Below are 26781 nucleotides of genomic sequence, written 5' to 3'. Positions count from 1 at the left end.
TTTATTCATGGGGGAAATAAAAGAACTGCTGAATCATGATTCGTATATTCCTGCTTCCAGCTTATTCATGAAGTGATGCTAGCCATGCTCATCTTTGATAATCCAGTTTTGTAGCTACTACACTCATGAATAATCCAGACTCCTATTACCAGGAACAAACTAAGTTCTAAACCATAGCACATTACCCCATAAGTGAGAGGCCACTGAAATTAGCATGCATCTTTGTGTTGCCCTCAGTAAGGATAGCATAAAGCATATGACAGGTTCCCTTTTAAGGCAAATGTGCAACCGGGAAACCATTAACTGTCTAAAAAATGAGATCAAGAAACTTGAAGATGATCAGTCCCCAGGGCAAGCCACTGGGCCTGGGGGCAAAATGTAAAGTTTGTATCTGATGATTAGTACTACAAAATACAAACAGGAATTATCTTTAATGTGTTGTTTTTAGTACAAAAAATACAAACTATCACAACACCAGATAGGCAGTTTCTCAAGGAACTTTAGGGCTGATTTTCATAACCCAAAGGATCAAGCTGTGAATCCAACAACATTAGAGAGGATTCTCTTAGTTTTTGCAGGAGCTTCTTAAGTTCTGGCTTGGAGAACACCTGTAGACAAAAAAACAAGCCTGAATATATGATGAATATGCATTTAAGATATTGAAGGGCTTCAAAAGTTACCTCTTAACCATGTAGGTCTCAGGCACTTCAGTTTATGATGGACACAACTTACCTTATATAGCTTCTGATTTTCAGAAGAGATTACTTCAGCCAGGCGGAGGCAGTCCTGGTATTGTTCTGTATTATGTAGCACTGTGAGCAACAAGAAACACATCATGGGCAAACAAAGGCTCCGAAGCAGTTCCATCTGGTGTTTCCGTTCAGGATCTTCCTCTGCATCCTAGATTATAGCATTTAAGTTTGAGATTTATTTATATATAAATAAATAAAACATACCTACAAAATCGCTTATAAGTACTTGGTTATAGCACTTTTATACAATCATTCTGAAAAACTCATGAATACTCCACCTCACTGTCTTGACTTAAATAAACTTATCAAAATAGAAATTTATTACCTAGATATCTAAAACCATAATTGGGGAATAATGCAATTGGGCCCCATAGCAATCAGAGCTCTATCTCATTTCTTAAACTACAAAAAAAAATAAAAAAATAAAAATGGGATTTTTAAATAAAATTACTTTGAGCATAAAGGCTTATTTAGACGACTGCATATCGGCTGGGTTTTTACGCCGAGCCGATATACGGTGTCCTTGTCTGCAGAAGGGGCGGGGCGGGGGGGGGGGGGGGCGGAGAGGAGAGAAGAGCCAGGAGCAGGAACTGAGCTCCTGGCCCTTGCCACTATTTGCAATGAAAGGGGCGGGACAGAGCTAAGCGCCAGTACTTAGCTCCGCCCCCTCCTATTGCAAATAGTGGCAAGGGGCGGGAGCTCAGTTCCTGCTCCTGGCTCTTCCATCCTCCTCCCCCTGCAGACAAGGACACCGTATATCGGCCAGGCGCGAAAACCCAGCCGATATACGGTCGTCTAAATAAGCCTTAAGGCCAGTTCTGCAGTTTAAGCTTAGCCAGGAAAACCTCCTACCAGAAAAGTAGCAAGATAGGAAAACCCAATTCATACTAATGGCCATGTATGTAATGGGATGAAGCAGCACATGTGGATGTGATGTCAGAATGCTGCATAGCTATAAGTCTACTATGGCTTTTCCATTTTTCAATTTTCACATTATTCCTCCTAATAAATGTCAGAGGGTTCCTAAAACATTACATGGACACTTATCTCAACAATTGCGTATAAGAAAAATGACTTACATCTCTTACATCTACCATCCACCCTCCATCAACAAACAGCAAAACGTTGTAAATCTTTTCTTTTGCATCAACTGTTAATACATCCAGCTGATTCTTCCAAGTGCTATACTCCATCTAAAAAAGAGATTAGAGCTAGATTATTGCTAAAAAGACTAACCGCAGGGATGTTCTTACTTTACAGTAAAGAGTTTATTTTTCAAGGTATAAAATAGAATATAAGATTCACACAATTTCCTTATTCTCCCCTACCTGCACAGCACATGCAACTAAAATACTTGCCTCATACTTCTTTTCCTTGTGCTCATAAGCCACTTTCTCTGTGAAGGAAGCATGTTCAACTAGCCCTGGTTTTTGAGGTGGAGAATTCATATGCCTGAACCACTCATTGAATGCTTCATGTGCTTCCTGTAGAAAAAAGGTACAGTAACTTGGGGTACACCTCTATTACATTTACCCTCTCAGAATAAATGGCCTTGTACATAATCCAGTTACTGGGCATCAACATTTGTTGGCCCAATTGGGTCATGTACAAAGGCAAAATCAATCAGCCAAAGAGCAAACACTTGATCGGCTCGGAGTGTACATAGAAATGCTCTTTGGTCAGCTGCATATTGGGGACGCACACTTGTAGTAACTACTGTTCGCTCCCATACTGCAGATATTGTGCTTGTATAGACAAAAGCAACGAGCAGTAATAGATATACTCATTATCTGCTTACATAAATGCACCGTCCGCTCCAAAAACAGAAAAACAACTTTCCCATGTATTGGTAGGGTATTCCAATATCTGACTTTTCTAACTCTAGATTTTCTAGAGTGATGCTTGAGTTGCCTTCTCTGCGCAGTTCATTGCATTGATCAATCTGCAATGAACTGCGCAGAAAAGGCAATTGAAGCATCACTCTAGAAAATCTAGAGTTAGAAAAGTCAGACAATCCATACATACATTACAATACCCTACCAATACAATGAACTGTAACCCCCTTACTGCTTACTGTAATATTCTTTTCTTGTTGAGTTAATAGAGCTCTAAGTGATCAGAGCTTGAACTACTTCAAATGACCGTAGCTTTTGCTCTATTGTGGCTACAGCCGTTTCAAAGCAAAGACAAATCCTGGCTTTAAAATAAGACCAAAAGGGTGTCTATAGTCACAAAAAAAAAAAAAAAACTACAGCAGCTTGAAGTGGGCAGGAATGCTAAATATACACAGCGGTCGCCTCAGTCTGTGTGCAGAGGAGGGGTAAGCTGGGACTAGCAGGCTGCAGAGAATGATCAGTCCTTATCCTGCCTGTCTCAGGGCAGGGGAAATATGAACTTTTGTGTATGTTAACACCCCCCCCTCCCTTTATGAATCAAAAAGCATATTTGCTCTCCAATGGTCACAAATGGGGGGGGGGGGGGGGTCTCTTATTCAATCACTCGATCTTTTACGCTGTCTAACTCTGCAGATATAGTCATCCTGCCCACGGACTGATATTTGCTGCAGAATCCATTCCGTGGCGGGCGTCTGCACCAAATAGCGCCCATAGCATGCTATGGGTAATCGATGCTTCCTGCACACTTGCGGAAACTAATTGCGTTTTCTGCAAGCAGAAGAAAAACAGCAGCATGCTCCATTTTTTCACGGAATCCGCATGGACGGCTCCCATTGAAGTCAACGGAAGCCGTACGATCCGTGGCCCTTCCGAAATCATATTGCTGAAAGGTCGCAGATTCCGCATCATCGCTAGGCGATGACATGGGAAAAGCAGTAGTTAAGAAAAAATAAATCTGTACTGCGCATGTCCGACGGCTCGCTGTGCAGACGAAAAAGAAAAGTGACAGGTACGTGCGGACACTGTTGCTGGCAGAACCGGATTCCAGCTCTCCAGTGGGCTTCACACTTGGCATCACCAGATCCGTAACACCACATTATAAAACTACTTTTTCTCATCCGTATCATTGGGGGACCCAACCAGACCATGGGATATATAGCCACTGCCACTAGGAGGCGACGCTAAGCAAAAGTGTTAGCTCCTCCCGCCAGGATATATTTCCCCTGCAGGGACTCAGCTAATTAGTTTTTAGCTTAGTGTCTGCAAGGAGGCAGACAGGTCAGGTCCAGGAGGACTTGATGGACGGGAATACGGGAAGTCGGGGCTTTTCCCTGGCTTTCCTGTCCTACCGGGGAGGGCGCAGACAGGTGGTGTCTCCACACTGCGGCGCCCTACCCAGCGAAGAAAAGGTGGCACGACCCTGCCGATGTGCATTGGCGTCGTTGCCCGCCAGCAACAGGGTTCCCCCCTCTGGAGCAGCGCCCCTCTCGGCCGGCGAGCGCAGGTGGGGGGGGGGGGGGGGGGGGGGGGAGAACACTGCTGGAGTGCAGAAGGGGAGAAGGAGCGTATCCAGGAGAAGGGAACAGAACTTCAAACCTTCCTCCAAGTCTGCGGTCGGCTGCCAGGAACCCCTTCAGAGGACCCCCACCACTTTGGAAGGTCCTGGGGAGGAGAAGAGTTCAGGTGCATTCCCCCCTTTTCTTTATCTCTCTCCTCCTCCCTCTGCCAATTTTCAGTGCATGTGTGTATGCCCCCCTCCCCTCCCCCCTCTCCATAGCCCATTCTGAACACATGGGGGCTGGTTGCTTACCGGCCAAGGCTGGAAGGGGGTGGATGCTGCGACGAGACAGACCGCATAAGGATGGCTGCGGGTGACTGCTGCGGCCGCGGACGGCAGTACACACACCCACGGCTGGTAAACAGGGAGCAGGCTGCAGAGTGAGCTGTGGCGCCAGCCGCGGGGACGCCTTAGTGTGGTGCACTCGGCACTTCTGGTGACGTGCCCGGGCTTCCGGGGCAGGCCACGCCCGCCCCGGCCGCACGGGACATTTAAGGTGGCGTCCAGCAAAGAAGATGGCCGCTCACAGTAGCTCTGCAGGAACTACTTGCCAAGTGAGCCGCTCCACTTCTTACCATAGAGCAGCGACAGTCCGGTCCGCAGCGACAGTCCGGTCCGCAGCGACAGTCCGGTCCGCAGCGACAGCCTCCAGCGTTTATACCACAGAGAAGGCCGCCAGGACCCAGAAGCTCCAGCTGGGCCAGGACAACCGCAGGACAGGGTAAGCCCTGCCAAGGCAGCTCTCCCCTGTGTTTTCCCCCCCTGCTGGTACTCGCTCTCAGCAGTATACGGAGACACCCTACCCATATCCCCACCACTCCCTTGCAGTTATCTATAGGTGTGTGGATTGCGTCATGTCTGACCCTAGACCAGAGGATTCCAGTCAGGCTATAGGGAGGGCGAAATATTATGTGTGCACGTTGTGCAGCGCTAAGTTCCCAAGCGGTTAGGCGGAACCCCGCTGTGCAGCCTGTAACCCAGTGCGATAGGCTCCAGGGACCCCGGTGCCCCCCGCCGCCCCTGTAGAGCAAGTAAACAAACCTGAATGGGCTAGATCACTGGCCGCAGCAGTGTCAGGACTAGCCAGCTCGTTGGCAGCAATATTGCGCCGTTTGGAATCCGATTCGAAGGTGTCCTCCCCGGAGTGTTCGCGGAGAAGGTCGCACAAGAGGCAGAGATCCCGCAGCTCTGAAAGGGTTTCTCACAGGTCTCGTCGGTACAGAAGGTCATCCAGATCCTCGAGGTCGCACCACTCTAGAGAGTCTTTTTACGCTCCTCATGGTTCCAGGGAAGCATCACGGACGTATCATAGGTCTAGGGAAGCTTCTAAGCAGTCTTGGCATACAGTGGGGTCAGTTAGATCTCATCCGGACCCCTCACGGGCCTCATATGCTCCTCAGCATCTCAAGCTGCAGACAGAGATCAGCCTCCACACGATTTTTCAGGGGGGGGGGCGGGATGTAGTAGTTGTCTGGAAGAGGAGGAAGGGTCCGCTGTGTCGTCATCACTGTCAGACCTAGATGATGAACAGGTGTCCAGGCTGGCCACTTTAATGGACAGCTTGGTGGTGGCAGTCAAGGACACGCTGCAGGTAGCCGAGACTGCAGTCGAGGTATCACAGTCTACCGTATCATTTAAACGGCAAAAGCGCATTCGCCAAACACTTCCTTTCCATCAGAATTTTGAGGAAGTCCTAAGGAAAGAATGGGAGTCCGGACAAACGCTTCAGGCAGCCAGGTAAATCCTGGGACATTGCGTATCCTTTCTCAGAGGATCTAGTCAAAAAGTAGTCGGTACCATCGGTGGTGGACCCGCCAGTATCACGCTTATCAAAGAACACGGCGTTACCTTCAGCCGAGGTGGCGGTTCTAACCGACGCTCAGGACAGGAAGCTTGATGCATTGGCGAAGACAACTTTTCAGGCGACAGGCACTGCTTTGCGACCCACCTTGGCTTCGGTCTGGGTGAGCAAGGCGTCGGTAGCATGGGCAAAACAGCTGCGCAAGGATATTTTGGCAGGCGTCCCGCCCAGTGAGATGCTGGACGTTACTGAAAATATCAGTCAGGTAGGAAAATTCGTCTGCGCAGCGAGTTTAGATGCAGCCAAATTTGTTGCACGCGCATCGGCAGCGTCCGTGGCTACACGGAGGACGCTATGGCTGAAAAGCTGGGCAGCAGATGCATCATCTAAGGCAGTTCTGACAAAACTACCCTTTGAGGGCAAGAGATTGTTTGGCCCAAAGCTCGGCGATCTAAGTACGCTACGGGCGGGAAGAGTACGTCACTTCCGCAAGGGGCTGTAAGGTCAAGAAAAGCGCCATCTAGGAAGAAATCCTTTTTTCGTTCCTTTCGGCAGTTTACATCCCAGCCCACAACAGGTCAGTGGGCTCAATCAAGAAGGGCCCCAGCAGAGCAGAGAAAGAATTCTTCCGTTAAGACCAGACCGGCCTGGCAAGCTCGCTCCAAGGCACCCAGGGGCACAAGGACAGGAGTATCAGCATGAGGGTCTTCCCCCACCCGCTATTCACAGGGTGGGGGGCAGGCTCTTCCGGTTCCAGGATGTATGGTTAGCCCACGTGACCGACGCCTGGGTACAGGAGGTCGTGTCACAAGGGTACGCAATCGAATTCGCAAAATTTCCACAGGAGCAGTTTCTCAGGTCCAGGGTACCGAAGGACCCAGGGAAGGCAGCACAACTGCACCAGGCAATAAGACAACTATTGGCGCAGGGAGTAGTGGTGCCGGTGCCATTCTGTCAGCACGGAAGGGGTTTTTATTCGAATCTCTTCATAGTTCCCAAGAAGGATGGCAGGGTCAGACCAGTCCTCGACCTACGAAGGCTAAATCATTACGTCAAAGCAAGACATTTCAGGATGGAGTCCCTTGTGAGTGTATATGTATATATTGCCATATGTTTTTTATGCTTTTATACCTGTATGCAAGTTCTATTCAAAGTTAAAATGAGAAAAACAATCTGTCGCCTTACATCAGATATTCCAAAGGCCTTGCAAGGCGAAGACAAAATGTATCTTGAACATCGCAAGGAAGAACCGGATACGAAGGCCGTGTGCTTGGCTGTTTTCCCAGAAGCGCCATATCTAGATAACGACTGTTCAACTACGTATATAACTATCACTGCCTCAGCCGGAAATCCGGACTTCACATATATGGTTATGCGGTGAATTTGAGCCAATGAGACCATTACCCATTCCTAGTGATGTGACCAAAGGGTATAAGATCCCATGTAATCTGTAATAAAGCGTGCAGCTATGTCCCCGTGTGAGGAACTATACCAGACCTCCGTGTGTGGTGTCTTCTTTACTGCCGGCAGCAGGGCATTGGGGTGGGCCTGATTGGTGCTGTACGCAGAAATTTCCTTGACACCCTCAAGTCGGTAATAGCGTCTATGGAACCGGGGAAGTTCCTAGCGTCAGTGGATATCAGGGATGCGTACCTGCATATTCCGATTCGCGACTCACCAGCAGTTTTTACGCTTCGAGGTCCAGGGGAGCCATTACCAATTTGTAGCGCTCCTGTTCGGGCTCTCGACATCCCCGAGAGTCTTTATAAAGGTGCTGGCAGCGGTAATGGCACTACTCCATGCGAGGGGGGTGATAGCCATCGCTTACCTGGACGACATACTGGTGAAGGCTCCAGACCAGGAAGGCAATCTAGAGAGTCTGAGAATCACGCTTCAGACTTTGGAGGAATTTGGTTGGGTCATAAACCACAAGAAATCTTGTCTAGCACCAACTCAACAGTTAGAATTTTGGGGATGGAGTTCAACACCAAGAAGCACCAGATTCGCCTGCCGCAGGCGAAAGCAGTAACACTGGTCAACAAGGTGCGCCCATTACTTCAGGGGAGGCAGACGACCATCAGGTATTATATGAGAGTACTGGGCATGATGGTAGCCTCTTTCGAGGCCATACCATTCGCACAGTTTAATTCCAGGGAGTTCCAGCATTTCATTCTGGCCCACTGGAACAGGTCGCAGGGGACGTTAGACCGGCGAATCTCCATAACACCAAACGTTCGTCTTGCCCTGAGATGGTGGACGAGTCTCAGGAGAATCCAAGGGGGTCGGTCACTGTTTCCAGGACAGTGGAGGATACTGACCACGGACGCCAGTTGTTACGGCTGGGGCGGAACCTTGGAGGGACACTCCACCCAGGGGAGGTGGTCACAAGATGAGGCAAGGCTGACGATAAATGTCCTGGAGCTGCGAGCCATCCGGCGAGCACTGCAGTATTTCCAACCACGGCTCGACGGAAAGAATGTGAAAGTCCAGACAGACAATGCTACGGCAGTGGCATACGTCAACCGGCTGGGGGGCACAAGAAGTGCGAGAGCAATGACGGAGGTATCCGGCATACTCAGCAGGGCGGAGAAACATCTACAGTCCATATCCGCAGTTCACATCCCAGGGGTAGAAAACTGGGTAGCAGATTTTCTCAGTCCAAAGACAGTGGACCCCGGCGAGTGGCAGCTGCATCCGGAGGTCTTTCAAGCGATATGTCAGTGCTGGGGCACTCCGGACGTGGATATGATGGCTTCCAGACTAAATTACAGGGTTCTTCCTTTCGTGGCATGTTCAAGAGATCCTCAGGCGATAGCAGTGGACGCCCTACTCATCTCTTGGGCAGGGGTCAGACTACCATACGTATTTCCTCCTCTTCCACTCATTCCGAGGATACTAAAGAAGATCAAGAGGGAAGGAGGACCAGCAATCCTGGTGGCTACGGATTGGCCGAGGCGAGCATGGTATCCAGACATAATCGAGATGTTGGCCGACGCTCTGTGGCCACTCACAAGGACCAATCTTCCACCCGAATTCAAAGTCGCTTCGTTTGACGGCCTGGCCGTTGAGACCGCGATATTGAAAAAAATGGGGATTCTCGGAGGCAGTTATCTGAACTATGGTCCAAGCCAGAAAGCCGACATAAATCGAGAATTTATTATCGCGTCTGGAGACGCTTTTTCAGCTGGTGTGAAGACCGCCAAATACATCCCATGCGTTTCTCACTAGCAAACATTCTAGCTTTCCTACAGGCGGGACTAGAATTAGGGCTGAAGCTAGGTTCGCTAAGAGGACAAGTATCGGCTTTTGCAGTTCTTTTGCAGAGACCAATCGCTAATAGGTTGGCGGTGCGGACCTTTCCTAACGGGGTTGCACATACGTCACCCCCGTTCAGGCCACCTACCCCGGCATGGGATCTGAATTTGGTGCTGGATGCCTTACTATCACACCCTTTTGAGCCACTCAGGGAGGTACCCCTGAGATTGCTATGCTGGAAAGTGGTCTTTTTGGTGGCGATCACATCAATACGGAGGGTATCTGAATTAGCTGCACTATCGGTTGAACCCCCCTTCCTGACTTTTCACCAAGACAAGGTGGTGCTGAGACCAGTTCCGGGTTTCCTACCAAAGGTAGTATCAGCATTTCACCTTAACGAAGATATTGTACATCCATCTTTTTGCCTGGCACCGGGACATGCGAGGGAGAGAGCGCTGCACCGACTGAATTTGGTAAGGGCCTTGCAAATTTATGTGGCAAGGACCAAAGACTTTCGGAAGACAGACGCTGTTCGTAATCCTGGAGGGGCCGAGTAAGGGTTCTGCGGACTCGAAGGTGACCATCTCGAGGTGGATTCGTACGCTAGTGACAGAGGCTTATCGAGCCAAGGGGAAGTCACCACCATTCCGGATAACGGCCCACTCTACAAGGGCGGTGGGGGCTTCCTGGGCGGTTCAGCACAGAGCCTCAGCATTACAGGTATGTAAGGCAGCCACTTGGACGTCCCTGCATACATTTGCTAAATTTTATAGGGCCCATACATATGCATCAGCGGACGCCGCCCTGGGTAGGAGGGTTCTACAAGCGGCCGTTCCCTGACTGCTGGGAACCTTTTTCTGGGTAATTCCCACCCTATTTAATTTCGGGACTGCTTTTGAACATCCCATGGTCTGGCTGTGTCCCCCAATGAACGTGACGAGAAAGATTTTACGGTAAGTTATACCAAAAATATCTGTTTTCAGCACAGTAAATTCTGTAAAACGTAAATGGCAAAATAGCCATTTTCTGTTCATTTCACTTTCCCCCCCAAAAAAGGAATAAAAAGGTAATCAAAAGGTGCCAATAAAAACAAGTCGTCCCGCAAAAAATAAAAAAAACAAAAAAACAAACCCTCATGATGAAAAAATAAAAATGCTATGGTCTTGAAATGTGGTTTTATTTTAAACAAAGTGCTTGTATTGTGCAATATACACACACACTCTCTCGAGTACAAGCCTAGTTTTTCAGCACTTTTTTTATGCTGAAATAGCCCCCCTTGGCTTATACTAGTGAGTAAAAAAAAAAAAAACCAACACAATACTCCCCTCCCAGCCGGCGTCTGTGTCCCCGGCATGATGGTCTCCCCGGCGGTGCGGCAAGCTGCTTGAGAATTCTCCCCGCTCAGCTTTGAATTCCCTGCCATTGATCCCCTGCCATCAGCGCTGTGTAGGTAAGCTCTGTGATTGGATCGAGCACCAGCCAATCACAGCCGATGCTCGATCATTCAGAGCCATTCAGTGGATGACATCACTGAATGGCTGTGATTGGTTTATTGAGCGTCGGCTGTGATTGGCTGGCGATCAATCCAATCACAGCGCTTAATTACACAGCGCTGACAGCGTGGGAATTCAAAGCTGAGCAGAGAGAGGACAGTGGGGAGAAATATCAAGCAGCTTCCCGCACTGTTGGGGAGACCATTGCGCCGGAGACACAGACGTCAGCTGAGAGGTGAGTATTGCATTTTTTCTTTACCTAGTATATACTCGAGTATAGCTAGGCTTATACTCGAGTCAATAAGTTTTACCAGTTTTTTGTAGTAAAGCTTATTAACTCGGCTTATACTCAGGTATATACGGTAAATTTGGTGTTATAATAATGACCCATAGCATAAAGTAAACCATATGTCTCATAGTGAACGCTGTAAGAGTCAGTCTAAAAAAAAAATAAAAAATTGTGAAAGTGGATTTTCCTTTACCCTATTGCCTGTCCTGCAGAGCAAAAGAAGTTACTTAAATATATTAAATTTGCTCCTATAAAAACTATAACTTATCCTGCAAAACACAAGGTTGCATAGAGCTACATTAACTAAAAAATGAACTTATGACTGCTGGAACATAATTAAAACCAGTAGTTTGTCTCTATGTCACTAAGGGGTTAAAAATGGGCTTTGGAAAGCCATAATATGCACGAGTCAAAATCCATAGTTAAATCACGACAATTTCAGGAGGGTTTTTCCAATTTTAATATGACCATTAGAGTCTTATTATCTCAAAAAGGCGTCCTAACCCTACAAGCCTCCGTGTAATGGTGCAAATACCCATATTCCGTGCTGTGCACATATTAAAAATACGGCCTTAGGAGTGTAGCCTATAATGCGATTATACCACAGCTTTTACTTCAATTTTCCTAAAATCATATCAACACAATACAGTTTTGCAAAGCAGAAATAGTGATCTCACAGCAATGAGTGACTACCCCCATGCAATGGATTTATAGGGGTGATACCTTTGAGGCAATGCTTTAGTATACAAATACCAATTCACAAGATCAGTTCTCACCAAGTAGGCCCTTATACACAGATGCTCCCGGATAGCATTGTCATCCTCAGCTGGCAGAGCGCTGTCCATCCCTTGTTCCTCCCACTGAGAGTATATCTCCGCTATTGAATCCTGTGGTATTTTACCAAATACCTCTTTTGCAGCTTCATGCTTCTTTGAGGCTAAAAGGTGTATGAGAAAAAAAAAAAAGTAGGTTTTTAAAGAAAATTAACGAAAAAGCTAAAATAAATTACACTACCAAAATATATATTATCCCTACTTGGCAGTGGCGTTCACATGAAAAGCTACTGCAAATTTTCAAGATGTTTTTAGGATTCCCTGAATGCAAATTTTTTGTCACCTGCTGTCTTATTCACAGTAAAGTGGTTACACTTCCATACCATGCATAGCATTTCTGGGTAGTTAGGACTCCCTCATGATCAGGTTAATCCTAGGCTTGGATAGGTCTTAAAGCCCATTTACACACAACGATTATCGCTCAAAATTGGTTTAGACGACCACAAATGAGAAATAATCATTGCATGTAAAAGCTGCCATCGTGCACTTTTCGTCTGAACGATGATTTTAAGGTGAGCTTAAAATCCATTCAGCTTCAGAGAGATAAAGTATCTCAATAGACTGCATGCAGTGTTCTCCGCAGGAGTCGGGAGATTACATCATATTCTGTCGGCAGCCCCTACGTGAACAATGCAGCCGTTTGCACAGCAGGGCGTGTGATTAGGCACATGCTGGGCTCTGCAAACAACTCCTTGAGGCCCTTATACATACAAATGAAGATGATAAAGTGTTTATGGTCATTAGTGTCCATTAACACGTTATGCAAAATGATCGTTAAAACTTTCAATCGTTTGAAAGATTTTTGTGTGTAAATGGGCCTTTAGTCAGGTCTAAGAGCCAGCTCCAAAAATTAGGGGGCAGCAATACCACACTGTAAAGATAGTGGTGAATGCTGTATGTAGCTTTCTGTATCAGTCTTTGACAGCAAAGCCATTATGACAGCAGCGGTGTTCAATTTGTGCCCTGGAGGAGTCTCCGAACACTTCTGCAGTTAGAGAGGTGCCTAGCCCTGGCAACTAGTTTGGAATTCTACCAGGTGCCGATTTTCTAGCTGCGAAAAGCAACCCCCGTTTATCCAGCTACTTGCAGAAAGAAATCATTACCTTAGTACTTGCTACTTCAAAATTTGGTAATGCAAACACCTCCCACCGCTCAATGCTTAACAGGGTATTCCCATGTAGGACTTATGGCATAGCCACAGGATATGCCATGAAAGTCTGATAGATGTGGGTCCCAGAAGCGAAACCCACAGCTAGCTCCAGAACTGATAAAACACCCATAGAATTACAGAAACAGTCAAATGGGCTGTCTTACGCAGTTTCTATATCTACCATAGAAGTGACCAAGAGTTACAGAAACTATGTAGCACAATGAGCCGTTTACACAGCTTCTAAGATACATTTGTTTTGTAAATGCTAGAGAAAACATTGTAAAATTGCAAAAGCCTACCGAGAAATGTCCGCATGATGGCATTGCTCTGTTTTAGGGCTTCAGCCCTTTGTGCAGGATCGAAGACCAACCAATCTATCACATCAATCTTTGCTCTGTCATCCTGTTTGTCAAAAAAAAATGCCCACAACAGAGTTAACCTTCTGAGACAGCTGTAATAATTAGGAAGTTATGGTGAGAACACATTTATACATTGCTACCAGCCATATTATTTAAAGGGACTAGCCAAATCTGCAGCCATATTATTTAAAGGGACTAGCCAAAACTGCATTATAAAGTGGTTTTAGGGGGTTAGTCTCAAAGAATACAGCCAGTAGGTATCATCTAGGATGGAAATGAAAATCTGTTACAAGAAACCTGGTCTGAATAAGGGGGCTGGTCTTCTCAAAGAGGTGGTCTTTTAGAGGTTTTTTTTTTTACTGTACTTTTACAGTAAGTAGCGGCCTAGCTTACTTGAATTTTGGATTAATTCTAAATTTTTGTTTTACTGAAAGAGAAGTCAAAGATATTGGTTTCTGGTCACCAGTAGTCTAGCTCTATTTGTACATCACTCACGGTTTGATACCTTTGCTTTGTAAGTAATAATAATCTTTATTTGTAGAGCGCCAACTTATTCCGCAGCGCTTAAGTGACGTAATGTAACATTTAGTTCCTCTGAGATCAAAGTGTAGATTAGACTAGTTCTATTACCTCATTTGTGCCAGAATCCAGAGCGGGTGTAAAGTCATGATGCGCAAATTCACCTCCATTTTTTCTCCGTGTGTTTTCAACCACCTTCTTAGTAATTGTTGCAACATCCAAACCTGCAAATACAAAAGTTTGACATAGTAAACAAAAAGGCATCAAAGCTCTTGACTAGAGATGAGCGAGCACCAAAATGCTCGGGTGCTCGTTACTCGGGACGAAAATGTATCCCATTGCAGTGCCCATCACAGCTGAGGTAATGTCATGTTTAACCCCTTAATGACATGGCCTATTTTGAGCTTAAAGGGGTTGTCCCGCGCCGAAACGGGGTTTTTTTTTTTTCAACCCCCCCCCCCCGTTCGGCGCGAGACAACCCCGATGCAGGGAGGTAAAGAAAGCTCACCGGAGCGCTTACCTGAATCCCCGCGCTCCGGTGACTTCTCTACTCACCGCTGAAGATGGCCTCTTCCTCCGTGGACCGCAGCTCTTCTGTGCGGTCCATTGCCGATTCCAGCCTCCTGATTGGCTGGAATCGGCACGTGACGGGGCGGAGCTACACGGAGCTACACGGAGCCCCATAGAGAAGAGGAGAAGACCCGGACTGCGCAAGCGCGGCTAATTTGGCCATCAGAGGGCGAAAATTAGTCGGCACCATGGAGACGAGGACGCCAGCAACGGAACAGGTAAGTATAAAACTTTTTATAACTTCTGCATGGCTCATAATTAATGCACAATGTACATTACAAAGTGCATTATTATGGCCATGCAGAAGTGTACAGACCCACTTGCTGCCTCGGGACAACCCCTTTAAGGACCAAGCCTTATTTTTCAAATCTGACATCTGTCACTTTCTGTGCTAATAACTTTTGAATGCTTTTACTTATCAAGGTGATTCTGAGATTGTTTTTTCGTGACATATTGTACTTTATGTTAGTGTAAAAATTTCATCAATAAATTTTGTCCTTATTAGGAAAAAAAAATCCAAATTTACTGAAAATTTGGAAAAATTCACAATTTTCAAACTTTGAATTGTTTTCTTTGTAAGATAGAAAGTCAAACACCACAACATAGTTATTAATTAACATTTCCCATAGGCCTACTTTACACAGCAATCATTTATTAAGTGTTATTTTACTTTTTGCAGACTCCACAAAGTATATAAATTTAGCAGTAATTTTTCACATTTACTAGCAAATTTCAAAATCTAAATTTTTTAAGGACCAATGCAGTTCAGACATAGTTTTGCCGAGCCTGTATATCAGAATCCCCCATGAATTGCCCCATTTTAAAATCAGCACCCTTCAAAGTATTGAAAATGGCATTTAGAAAGTTTATTAACCCTTTAGATGTTTTACAGGAATTAAAGGAAAGTGCATCAAAAATTAGAACAGTTCCTTTTTTCTACTGATTTTCAATATAAAACCTTTTTTTTTATATAAAACAGTAGGAGTTAGCAAAGAAACAAAACTTGGAATGTATTACCCAGATTCCGCAGTTTTTAGAAATGCCCCATATGTGGACGTAGCCTGTTGTATGGGCACATGGTAGGTCTCAGAAGGAAAGGAGCGCTTCTTGTCTTTTTGAATGCAGATTTGGCAGGAATAATTTTCAGACCCCATGTAGTGTTTGCAGTGCCCCTGAGGTACCAGTGCATTTGAAACCCCCAACAACTGACCCCATTTTGGAAACTACACCCCTCAGGGAATTTTTTAAGGGGTGTAGTGAGCGGTTTGAACCCACAGGTATTTGAGGAATTTTTTTTAACAATTTGAGTTGAGAACGAAAAATTCACATTTTTCCAATAATGTTCAGCTTTAGGCCCAGATTTTCATTTTTCACCAGGGGCAGAAGGAGAAAACATAGTCCATAATGCATTACCCAATTACTCTCGAGCACGGAAATGCCCCATATGTGGATGTAAACTGTTGTTTGGGCACATGGCAGGGCTCAGAAAGAAAGGAGCGCTTTTTTTGAATGCAGATTTTGCTGGAATAATTTTCAGACACCGTGTAGTGTTTGCAGTGCCCCTGAGGTACCAGTGCATTTGAGACCCCCAACAACTGACCCCATTTTGGAAACTACACCCCTCAGGGAATTTTTTAAGGGGTGTAGTGAGCAGTTTGAACCCACAGGTATTTGAGGAATTTTTTTTAACAATTTGAGTTGAGAACGAAAAATTCACATTTTTCCAATAATGCTCAGTTTAGGCCCAGATTTTTATTTTTTACCAGGGGCAGAAGGAGAAAACGTAACCCATGATGTTACCCAACAGGGAAATGCCCCATATGTGAATCTAAACTGTTTTTAGGGCGCAGGGCTCAGAAGGGAAGGACTTAGCATGTGGCTTTATGTACAAGCTGTGCGAAGTACATCAGGGTAAAACGTCAGGGCAATAAAAAAATTAAAATTTCAGGGACGTGTGGTAGATCTTAAAACACTCATTTATACAGAGGCCGGGTTGTGTGGGGCACGTTTCACACTGGTATATGGTGTCTTTTCTTATCCCCTGTTTGTAGCACACACTGCACCTCTTTTGGGTCCTTCCATTCGTCGCAGTGGAGGGAATTTCACTGAGAAAATGCTGCCCTGGTACAATTCTTGTGGCCTCGCTTCCAGAAGTACTGGGCCTCTCCCCCACCTCCTGGTCCCCAAATATTAGGTCCTTGATAACTTCCTCTTGAAATTCAAAGAATGTCCCCCTGTGGCCTGCACCTCGGAACAGCATTATACAGTGCCATCTGTACGAGGTGCACGGCCAGTTTTTTGTACCACACCCGTGTTTTCCGCATGGCTCTATAGGGCTCCAGTACCTGGTCTGATAGATCGACCCCTCCCATGTACTTATTATAGTCGAGGACACAGTCTGGTTTGGGGGTCTCTGCACTGGTACCTCGTACTGGGCAGGGGGTACTGCTGTGGCCGTGTATTGTCGTCAACATAAGGACATCCCTCTTGTCCTATTTAACGCACAATACATTGTCGCTGCATTGGGCCCGGCTCTCGCCCCTTCTGAGCAGTTGCCCAAGCAGCGTCTTAGGGAGGCTTTTTTGATTTTTCCGAACAGTGCCACATGCCACTGTTCCTCTGGAAGCGAGGCACTGAAACAGGGGGACACTGGTATAAAAGTTATCCAGGTACAGATGGTAACCCTGGTCTAATAGTGGGTGCACCAGTTCCCACACTATTTTCCCTGTTACTCCCAGCACGGGGGGGCATTCTGGGGGCTCAATTTTAGTGTCCTTCCCCTCGTAAATACGGAACTTGTGGGTGTACCCTGATGTACTTTCGCACAGCTTGTACAACTTCACACCATACCGTGCCCGCTTACTGGGCAGGTACTGGCGGAATTTTAGCCTCCCCTTGAAGTGTACCAGGGACTCGTCTACTGCAATGTTTATCTGTGGGGCATACGCCTGGGCAAACTTGGCGTTAAAATGGTCTATTACGGGCCTGATCTTATACAACCGATCGTAATTGGGGTGATCGCTGGGGGGGCACAGCTGGTTGTCATTGTAGTGCAGAAATTTTAAAATACACTCAAAGCGCGTCCTCGACATCGCCATGCGGAACATTGGGGTGTGGTACAAAATATCGGTAGACCAGTACGCCCTGATTGTTGGCTTCTTTATTAGCCCCATGGTTAGTATAAGCCCCCCAAATTTTTTTATCTCTGGTGCATCCACAGGGGTCCACTTATCGGGTCTGGCGTAGCTGGAGGTGGGATTTTCTTCTATAAAATTCTGGGCGTACAAATTCGTCTGGGTAACAATATGGGCAATGAACTCTTCAGAAAAAAAAAACTTGAAGAAGTCCTTCCCTCTGAGCCCTTCCGTGTCAAATTGAATCCCTGGGTTCCCAATAAAATCAGGGATCTGGGGTCTGTAATCTTCCGGGGTACTCCAGTGAGCATCTGATGCATTGGGGTCAGTGGCGGTCCTTGGACGCCTTCTCGGGGGTGCAGGGAGCTCAGACTCGCTGGATGAGGATGAGGATGAGGAGTCGGAGAATGCCAAAAAAGTGGGGTCGTCATCACCACTACCTGAGTCCGAGTCTGATGCAATGATTGCATACAGTTCCTCTGAAGTGTACCTCCTGCGGGCCATATTTATATAAAATGGGGCACACGGGGAAAAAGTTTTATTAGATGGGACACTGCGGGATGGGGTGACCACGGGACGGGGGTCGGAAAGAACGCGGAAACTTATGTGGTGTATTCATGTAAGTCTTTTTTTTTTTTTTTTTTACACAGACGAATACACTGACAACACGGACTAACGACACACTACACACTAGACGGACTAACGACACGCTACACTAACTAATGACGGGTGACGGGACAGGTAACGAAATGGGAACAACAGGAACTTTGTTTTTTTGGTTTTTGTTTTTTTTTACACAGACGAATACACTGACAGTACACGGACTAACGACACACTACACACTAGACGGACTAACTAAACGCTACACTAACTAATAACGGGTGACGGGACAGGTAACGAAATGGGAACAACAGGAACTTTTTTTTTTTTCTTACACCAAGGGATACACTGACTACACGCTGCGCTACACTACACTGCTGATCGCACGCTACAGCTCACTCACTACACTTCTGATCACACACTACAGATCCCTCACTCACTACACTGCACTTCTGATCACTCACTCCACTCTGCTACACTACACTGCCTGATCAATCACTCACTACACTCACTACACTGCCTGATCAATCACTCACTACACTCACTACACCACACTCACTACACTACACCACACTGATCACTAACACTCACTCCACTACACCACACTGATTAACTCCTCTCCACTCCACTGATCACTAACTCCACTCCACTGATCACGCACTCCCTGCCTAATCTACACACTAATCGCTCTTTATCACAGTAGGTGCTCTATCTACAAGCACCGGATGCTTGCACATGGAGCCCCTACTGTAAACAGCGCGAAGTCCGCTGCTGCGCTGTGATTGGTCAGGGAGTTTTTCCCTGACCAATCACAGCGATCATGGGGGAGGGACCGCTCTGATTGGTCCCCAGCCCGGACGCAGCACTTGTCTGCTGACTATGTCAGCAGACATCACTGCTGTGTCGCCGCGATTGTCACCGCGGCGACACTTTAATGACATGACGTACCAGGTACGTCATGTTGCGGGAAGTATCCCGCTACCATGACGTACCAGGTACGTCCAGGAGCGGGAAGGGGTTAATGCAAGTGGGCTTTGGCCCACACTGCATGCCCCAGTCAGACTGGGGTTCTTTAGAAGTGGACACATGCAGTTACAACTCCGTGTGGAACCATGGCATGGGTGGCTCCCTGGAACCCACCGGCGGTACATAAATATATCCCATTGCAGTGCCCAACACAGCTGATGTAACGTCAGCTGTAATGCAGGTGGGCTAAAAGTTAATTGGATTACACTGTAGGCGAGGGCCCCCAAAAATTGGTGTACCAACAGTACTAATGTACCTCAGAAAAATTGCCCATGCCCAACCAAGAGGGCAGGTGAAACCCATTAATCGCTTTGGTTAATGTGGCTTAATTGGTAACTAGGCCTGGAGGCAGCCCAGTTAAAATAAAAATTGGTTCAGGTGAAAGTTTCAACGCTTTAATGAGTATTGAAACGTATAAAAATTGTTTACAAAAATTATATGACTGAGCCTTGTGGGCCTAAGAAAAATTGCCCTGATTACGTCAGGTTTCAGGAGGAGGAGGAGGAATTTTATACACAGATTGATGAAGCAAAAATGTCCCCGTTTTTGATGGTGATACAGAACGATGCTTCCATCCGCGGGTGCAGCCTACGTATTGCTTAGGTATCGCTGCTGTCCGCTGGTGGAGAAGAGAAGTCTGGGGAAATCCAGGCTTTGTTCATCTTGATGAGCGTAAGCCTGTCGGCACTGTCGGTTGACAGGCGGGTACGCTTATCCGTGATGATTCCCCCAGCCGCACTAAACACCCTCTCTGACAAGACGCTAGCCGCAGGACAAGCAAGCACCTCCAGGGCATACAGCGCGAGTTCAGGCCACGTGTCCAGCTTCAACACCCAGTAGTTGTAGGGGGCAGAGGCGTCACCGAGGACGGTCGTACGATCGGCTACGTACTCCCTCACCATCCTTTTACAGTGCTCCCGCCAACTCAGCCTTGACTGGGGACCAGTGACATAGTCTTGCTGGGGAGCCATAAAGCTGGCAAAGGCCTTGGAGAATGTTCCCCTGCCTGCGCTGTACATGCTGCCTGATCTCTGCGCCTCCCCTGCTACCTGGCCCTCGGAACTGCGCCTTCTGCCACTAGCGCTGTCGGATGGGAAGTTTACCATCAGTTTGTCCACCAGCGCCCTGTGGTATAGCATCATTCTGGAACCCCTTTCCTCTTCGGGAATGAGAGTGGAAAGGTTCTCCTTATACCGTGGGTCGAGCAGTGTGTACACCCAGTAATCCGTAGTGGCCAGAATGCGTGTAACGCGAGGGTCACGAGAAAGGCATCCTAACATGAAGTCAGCCATGTGTGCCAGGGTACCTGTACGCAACACATGGCTGTCCTCACTAGGAAGATCACTTTCAGGATCCTCCTCCTCTGGCCATACACGCTGAAAGGATGACAGGCAAGCAGCATGTGTACCCTCAGCAGTGGGCCAAGCTGTCTCTTCCCCCTCCTCCTCATGCTCCTCCCCCTCCTCAACGCGCTGAGATTTAGACATGAGGGTGCTCTGACTATCCAGCGACATACTGTCTTCCCACGCCTCCGTTTCCGAGTGCAAAGCGTCTGCCTTTATGCTTTGCAGGGAACTTCTCAAGAGGCATAGCAGAGGAATGGTGACGCTAATGATTGCAGCATCCCCGCTCACCATCTAGGTAGACTCCTCAAAGTTTCCAAGGACCTGGCAGATGTCTGCCAACCAGGCCCACTCTTCTGTAAAGAATTGAGGAGGCTGACTCCCACTACGCCGCCCATGTTGGAGTTGGTATTCCACAATAGCTCTACGCTGCTCAAAGAGCCTGGCCAACATGTGGAGCGTAGAGTTCCACCGTGTGGGCACGTCGCACAGCAATCGGTGCACTGGCAGATGAAACCGATGTTGCAGGATCCGCAGGGTGGCAGCGTCCGTCTTGGAGTTGCAGAAATGTGCGCTGACCCGGCGCACCTTTCCGAGCAGGTATGACAAGTGTGGGTAGCTTTTCAGAAAGCGCTGAACCACCAAATTAAAGACATGGGCCAGGCATGGCACGTGCGTGAGGCTGCCGAGCTGCAGAGCCTCCACCAGGTTACGGCCGTTGTCACACACGACCATGCCCGGTTGGAGGCTCAGCGGCGCAAGCCAGCGGTCGGTCTGCTCTGTCAGACCCTGCAGCAGTTCGTGGGCCGTGTGCCTCTTCTCTCCTAAGCTGAGTAGTTTCAGCACGGCCTGCTGACGCTTGCCCACCGCTGTGCTGCCGTGCCGCGCGACACCGACTGCTGGCGACGTGCTGCTGCTGACACATCTTGATTGAGAGACAGAGGTTGCGGAGGAGGGCGAGGGTGCTTTAGTGGAGGAAGCATACACCGCCGCAGATACCAGCACCGAGCTGGGGCCCGCAATTCTGGGGGTGGGTAGGACATGAGCGGTCCCAGGCTCTGATTCTGTCCCAGCCTCCACTAAATTCACCCAATGTGCCGTCAGGGAGATATAGTGGCCCTGCCCGCCTGTGCTTGTCCACGTGTCTGTTGTTAAGTGGACCTTGGCAGTAACCGCGTTGGTGAGGGCGCGTACAATGTTGCGGGAGACGTGGTCGTGCAGGGCTGGGACAGCACATCGGGATGAGTAGTGGCAACTGGGAACCGAGTAGCGCGGGGCCGCCATCATGCTTTTGAAAGCCTCCGTTTCCACAAGCCTATACGGCAGCATCTCCAGGCTGATCAATTTGGCAATGTGCACGTTTAACGCTTGAGCGTGCGGGTGCGTGGCGGCGTACTTGCGCTTGCGCTCAAACAGTGGCGCTAGCGACGTCTGGACGCTGCGCTGAGACACATTGCTGGATGGGGCAGAGGACAGCGGAGGTGAGGGTGTGGGTGCAGGCCAGGAGACGGTAGTGCCTGTGTCCTCAGAGGGGGGTTGGATCTCAGTGGCAGGTTGGGGCACAGGGGGAGAGGCAGTGGTGCAAACCGGAGGCGGTGAACGGCCTTCGTCCCACTTTGTGGGGTGCTTGGCCATCATATGCCTGCGCATGCTGGTGGTGGTGCCTCCCCAGCTGATCTTGGCGCGACAAAGGTTGCACACCACTGTTCGTCGGTCATCAGGCGTCTCTGTGAAAAACTGCCACACCGTAGAGCACCTTGACCTCTGCAGGGTGGTATGGCGCAAGGGGGTGCTTTGGGAAACAGTTGGTGGATTATTCGGTCTGGCCCTGCCTCTACCCCTGGCCACCGCACTGGCTCGGCCTGTGCCCACACCCTGACTTGGGCCTCCGCGTCCTCGCCCGCGCCCTTTAGGCCTACCCCTACCCCTCAGCATGGTGTATTACCAGTAGTGCAGAAACAGAACGCTGTAATTAAATGTGCCGCTTATTGGCCTGTGGTTGGAGGCTGACTTCGCTTACGGAACGCCAGGAAATAATTTTGCGCAAGCCTGCTGTAACACTTAGCTGGCTGCGTATGAATTAGGAGGACAACTACACCCAGCACAGACCCAGAACACTGAGGACAGTCACAGGCAGCCCAAATAGATTTTTTTCCCCAAATGTTTTTGCAAAGGCCCACTGTCTATATTCAATAAATATGTCTTCTGTCCCTGCCTCACAATATATGTCTTCTGTCCCTGCCTCACAATATATGTCATCTGTCCCTGCCTCACCACCACTACTGGCCCTGGAGTATGTATAATTACTGCAGGGCGCAATGCTCTGCACGGCCGATATACACAAAAAAAAAAAGTGCAACACTGCAAAAAGCAGCCTCCACACTACTGCACACGGTTAGATGTGGCCCTAAGAAGGACCGTTGGGGTTCTTGAAGCCTAAAATTACTCCTAACACTCTCCCTATAGCAGCTCCAGCATCAGCAGCACTTTCCCTGAGCTATGTCAGAATGCATCTGTGGCGAGCCGCGGGAGGGGCCGATTTTTATACTCGGGTGACACCTGATCTCGCCAGCCACTCACTGCAGGGGGGTGGTATAGGGCTTGAATGTCGCAGGGGGAAGTTGTAATGCCTTCCCTGTCTTTCTATTGGCCAGAAAAGCGCGCTAACGTCTCAGAGATGAAAGTAAAAGTAACTTGAACATCGCGTGGTACTCGTCACGAGTAACGAGCATCTCGAACACGCTAATACTCGAACGAGTATCAAGCTCGGACGAGTACGTTCGCTCATCTCTACTCTTGACCAAATATACTGTAATTGATACAATACAACTCCTATAAATTCCTCATTTTTATCTTTTGGGGGGTGAGGGGTTTTCTATAAAATATATGGTTGCTCAATATTTATGTAATAACCTGCTTCCTTTGCAAGCTCCAGACACTGATGGCGTTGTTCTGGTTCTGTCACATTTTCCAAAAACGCTGCATATTCACATATGCCCAAATCTTGTGGAAGATGGCTGACATAGAAGGCAATTAAACCAATTTGCTTCTCATTGACAAGTTTCTAAAAGTAAAAAAAAAAAAAAATTAGACCAGTGAAAGTTACATTTAATTCAGGTTCAATAAATAGAAAATGAACTCCTAAACACAGGAATATCAAACTTCGGTACAATATACACCAGAGATTGTAGCCAAAAATCTAAAAAGGGACAAAGATGGAGAGACAGCATTTCCTTTAGGGATCATGTCCACGGGCACAAGCGTAAAATGCTGTGGGTCTCCCTACAGCGTGTGCACTGCGCATGCCCTCATATCACACGGACATATATAAAGTTTTTTTTTAAATTACCCGCTGTATTTCAGAGCGAGAATGCTTATGGGCAGAGTTTTCATACTCAATTTATTACATATGGTCAAAACACTAACGACCACCTGTCTGTTGGTGACAGTGTTACATGTGATGATATCACCATCATGTGATCAGTAACCTGGTCTCTAAACTCTGCACCTGATCACATGACTGACATCAGATGTCCTGTAACAACAAGGCTGCTGTCAGGCTCTGCATGTCTTAGGACCTGTGATGTCACTGTCATGTGATCAGGGACAGCGCTCAGAACCCCGGTGACTGATCACATGACGGAGACATCACAGGTCCTGTAAGCACACAGCAGCTGTCTGGCTCTGCTGGTTTAGGATCTGTGACTAACTCCAATCCCTTTCACTAGATTATATTAGTAGTAACTGGCACATTGCGCCAACAGAAACACTTGTACTAGTATAAATGTATAGGGCTCATGCTGCATGGTATGCAGAGATATAGAGCATGCCGAAATATATTTCTTGCATGTATCGACACGCAGCATCTACACATGTATATGGATCAATGAAAGTCCATTGACTTTCATTGACTCAATTCACCACGGATCACGCGTGCGTGCATCGCACTTGTAACATGGTGTGAAAACACTGTCATGGACATGAGCCCTTAAAGGGGATTGGCAACCATCTTTTTGCAGCTCTCACAGAGAGCAGCATAAAAGGTAGTGATAGCTACACTGACTATGTGATATGTCTTCTGTATGCATATGTGCAGTAGTTTGGGAGAAACTTGCCTTTAATTAGTAGCAACCACACTGAGAACTAGTCCTCGATATTCATGAGCTGCAAGCTAGCCACGTTCACATCCTCCAGCCACTGATTTACTGCTGTCCCACTATACACAGTAATAAGCAGACAGCTGTCAATCAATGTCTGGAGGGCAGGGTGTGGAGCTAGCATGCAGCTCAGGAATATCCAGGACTACTTCCTGTAGTCCTATACGTATGTGCTACTCCATAGATAAAATGCAAGTTTCTCCCAAACTACTGTAGAGATACACGCAGCAGACATATCACTAACCGGCGTACCTGTCACTACCTTATTACTTTTTAAATTAAAAACAAACAAACAAAAAAAAAAAAAGACAACACACACTCGTCTGACAATCAAAAACTTGTACCTGTATATAAGTCTTTAGCACTTCCACTGATACTTCCTCCTAAAAAAAATAGTTGGTAAAATCAAAAGTTGTACAAAATTGAAAAAATTAATCTAATTAGATAAACAGCTAGGTCAGCTCTGCTCCAAACAAGCCATATGAAAAGCAGAAAGGAAGGGATCCACTGCATTTTTGTACATACACCCTAAAAAAAGAGCATGTTGCTTTTTTTTGTGCACACTTAAAAAAATGAACCCCTTGAAATCAATGGGTTCTATTCTCTGCGTATTAACACCCCTTCCCAGGTCATGAGTAAGGGTGATCAGCCAGAAACGCGTTGACCAAACTTTTTTGTTTTCTGCCAGCTTGTTCACTGTGTGCATGTTGCATATATCTGATGGTTTTAGGCATGGACATTTAATAAACCACTTCAGCTTTATCCATCTGCGCTGATCCCCTCCTTTCTACTTTTCTAATTAGATAAGCATTACAGATAAAACACAGCTGAAACTACAGTCCAAGAAGAGAATTAGAAAGCTACCCAACAAAGATGCATCCAAATGAAAAGCAATGTATACAATATTTTGCAAGACTAGCATACTAAAGGGGTTGTGTCTAGAGATGAGCGAACGTGCTCGTAGAGCAATTACTCGATCGAGCATCGCTTTTTTCGCATAACTGCCAAAATCGGGCGAAAATATTTGGGGGCGCCGGGGCTGCCCCCTGTCCCCGCCCCCCAGCCAACCCCCAAATCTTTTCGCCCGAGTAGGCAGTTACTCAAAAAAAAGCAAGTAATTGGCCTAAACGAGCACGTTTGCTCATCTCTAGTTGTGTCCCATGACAAAGTCATCCCCTATCCACAAAATAGGGTATACATTTATGATTGGTAGGGATCTGTCTGCCGGACCACTAAAATATACACCTCATTGCTTTATTTCTTTCTACTGGACTGCTGGACATGTCAATGGGACATCTCTAGTGCAGTCCTATTGAAAAAGTGGAGGTGTTCATGCTCGTGGGAGACGGACAGACAAAACACACCGCCCATAACTAAAATTCCGATTTAGTTTTGTATATTTGTGTTTACCACGCAGTATAACACATAACATCATGATAGTGTTATTCTCTGGGCTGGCTTCGTTGCAAAGATGCCAAATTTATATAGTTTTGTTTAATGTTTTACTAATTTGCACACAAAAAAAAAAATCACTCAGAAAAAAAAAATTTGCTTTTTGAATCGTTTTTATTTTTCCATTAACAGGACTGTAGGAGGGCTTGTTTTTAGCAGGAGGCTGATGCCAACTCCCACCAATTTCTATGCCCCAGAGTCATTAACCCTTTCCAATCCACTGTCTGACGACATTCTGATTGAAGGCTGTACAGCTTCCGATGTCGGAAAACATCCAGCAGGGTATTCTTACTGTATATTACTGGCCACTCTGTTGTCGGAGGCCTCTCCAGCATGTCCAATACCGCAGTACTAGCTCTAGCCAGCAGGTGGTACCATTGTATAATGTCAGAAAGAGAAAACCCCCTAGGAAACCCTGAATCCAAAATTTGATTGCAAAGGGTTAATGTGAGAAGATGCTGCTCATATAAGATCTCAGGTGTAGAAAGGTCATGCTCCCTTATGCCTAGTTGCTTCTTGTGGTACCAGTTTCAAGGTGCAGGACTGCAATGAACAAGGCTGGGATCAAATATACCACATGATAACGCACAAGGCT

General features: G+C 47.1%; 1 protein-coding gene across 1 annotated transcript in view; it reads right to left on the bottom strand.

Annotated features, from left to right (window-relative positions):
- Positions 1-412: 412 nt before the first annotated feature.
- NUP107 (nucleoporin 107) overlaps positions 413-26781 on the bottom strand; it is a 75205-nt gene continuing 48836 nt past the window's right edge. Inside the window, exons 20-28 of the mRNA XM_066591610.1 lie at positions 25079-25117; positions 23491-23641; positions 14016-14128; positions 13326-13428; positions 11820-11980; positions 2111-2236; positions 1832-1945; positions 733-900; positions 413-608 (exon numbers count right to left, since the gene is read on the bottom strand). Of these exons, the coding sequence (XP_066447707.1) occupies positions 501-608; positions 733-900; positions 1832-1945; positions 2111-2236; positions 11820-11980; positions 13326-13428; positions 14016-14128; positions 23491-23641; positions 25079-25117 (1083 nt within the window). The 3' untranslated portion in view covers positions 413-500. The remainder of the gene's footprint in view (positions 609-732; positions 901-1831; positions 1946-2110; positions 2237-11819; positions 11981-13325; positions 13429-14015; positions 14129-23490; positions 23642-25078; positions 25118-26781) is intronic.

This window comes from Eleutherodactylus coqui, chromosome 2 (genome assembly GCF_035609145.1).
Source record: "Eleutherodactylus coqui strain aEleCoq1 chromosome 2, aEleCoq1.hap1, whole genome shotgun sequence".
In the NCBI taxonomy this organism is placed as follows: Eukaryota; Metazoa; Chordata; class Amphibia; order Anura; family Eleutherodactylidae; genus Eleutherodactylus; species Eleutherodactylus coqui.
This window is presented reverse-complemented; position numbering and strand designations above follow the sequence as displayed.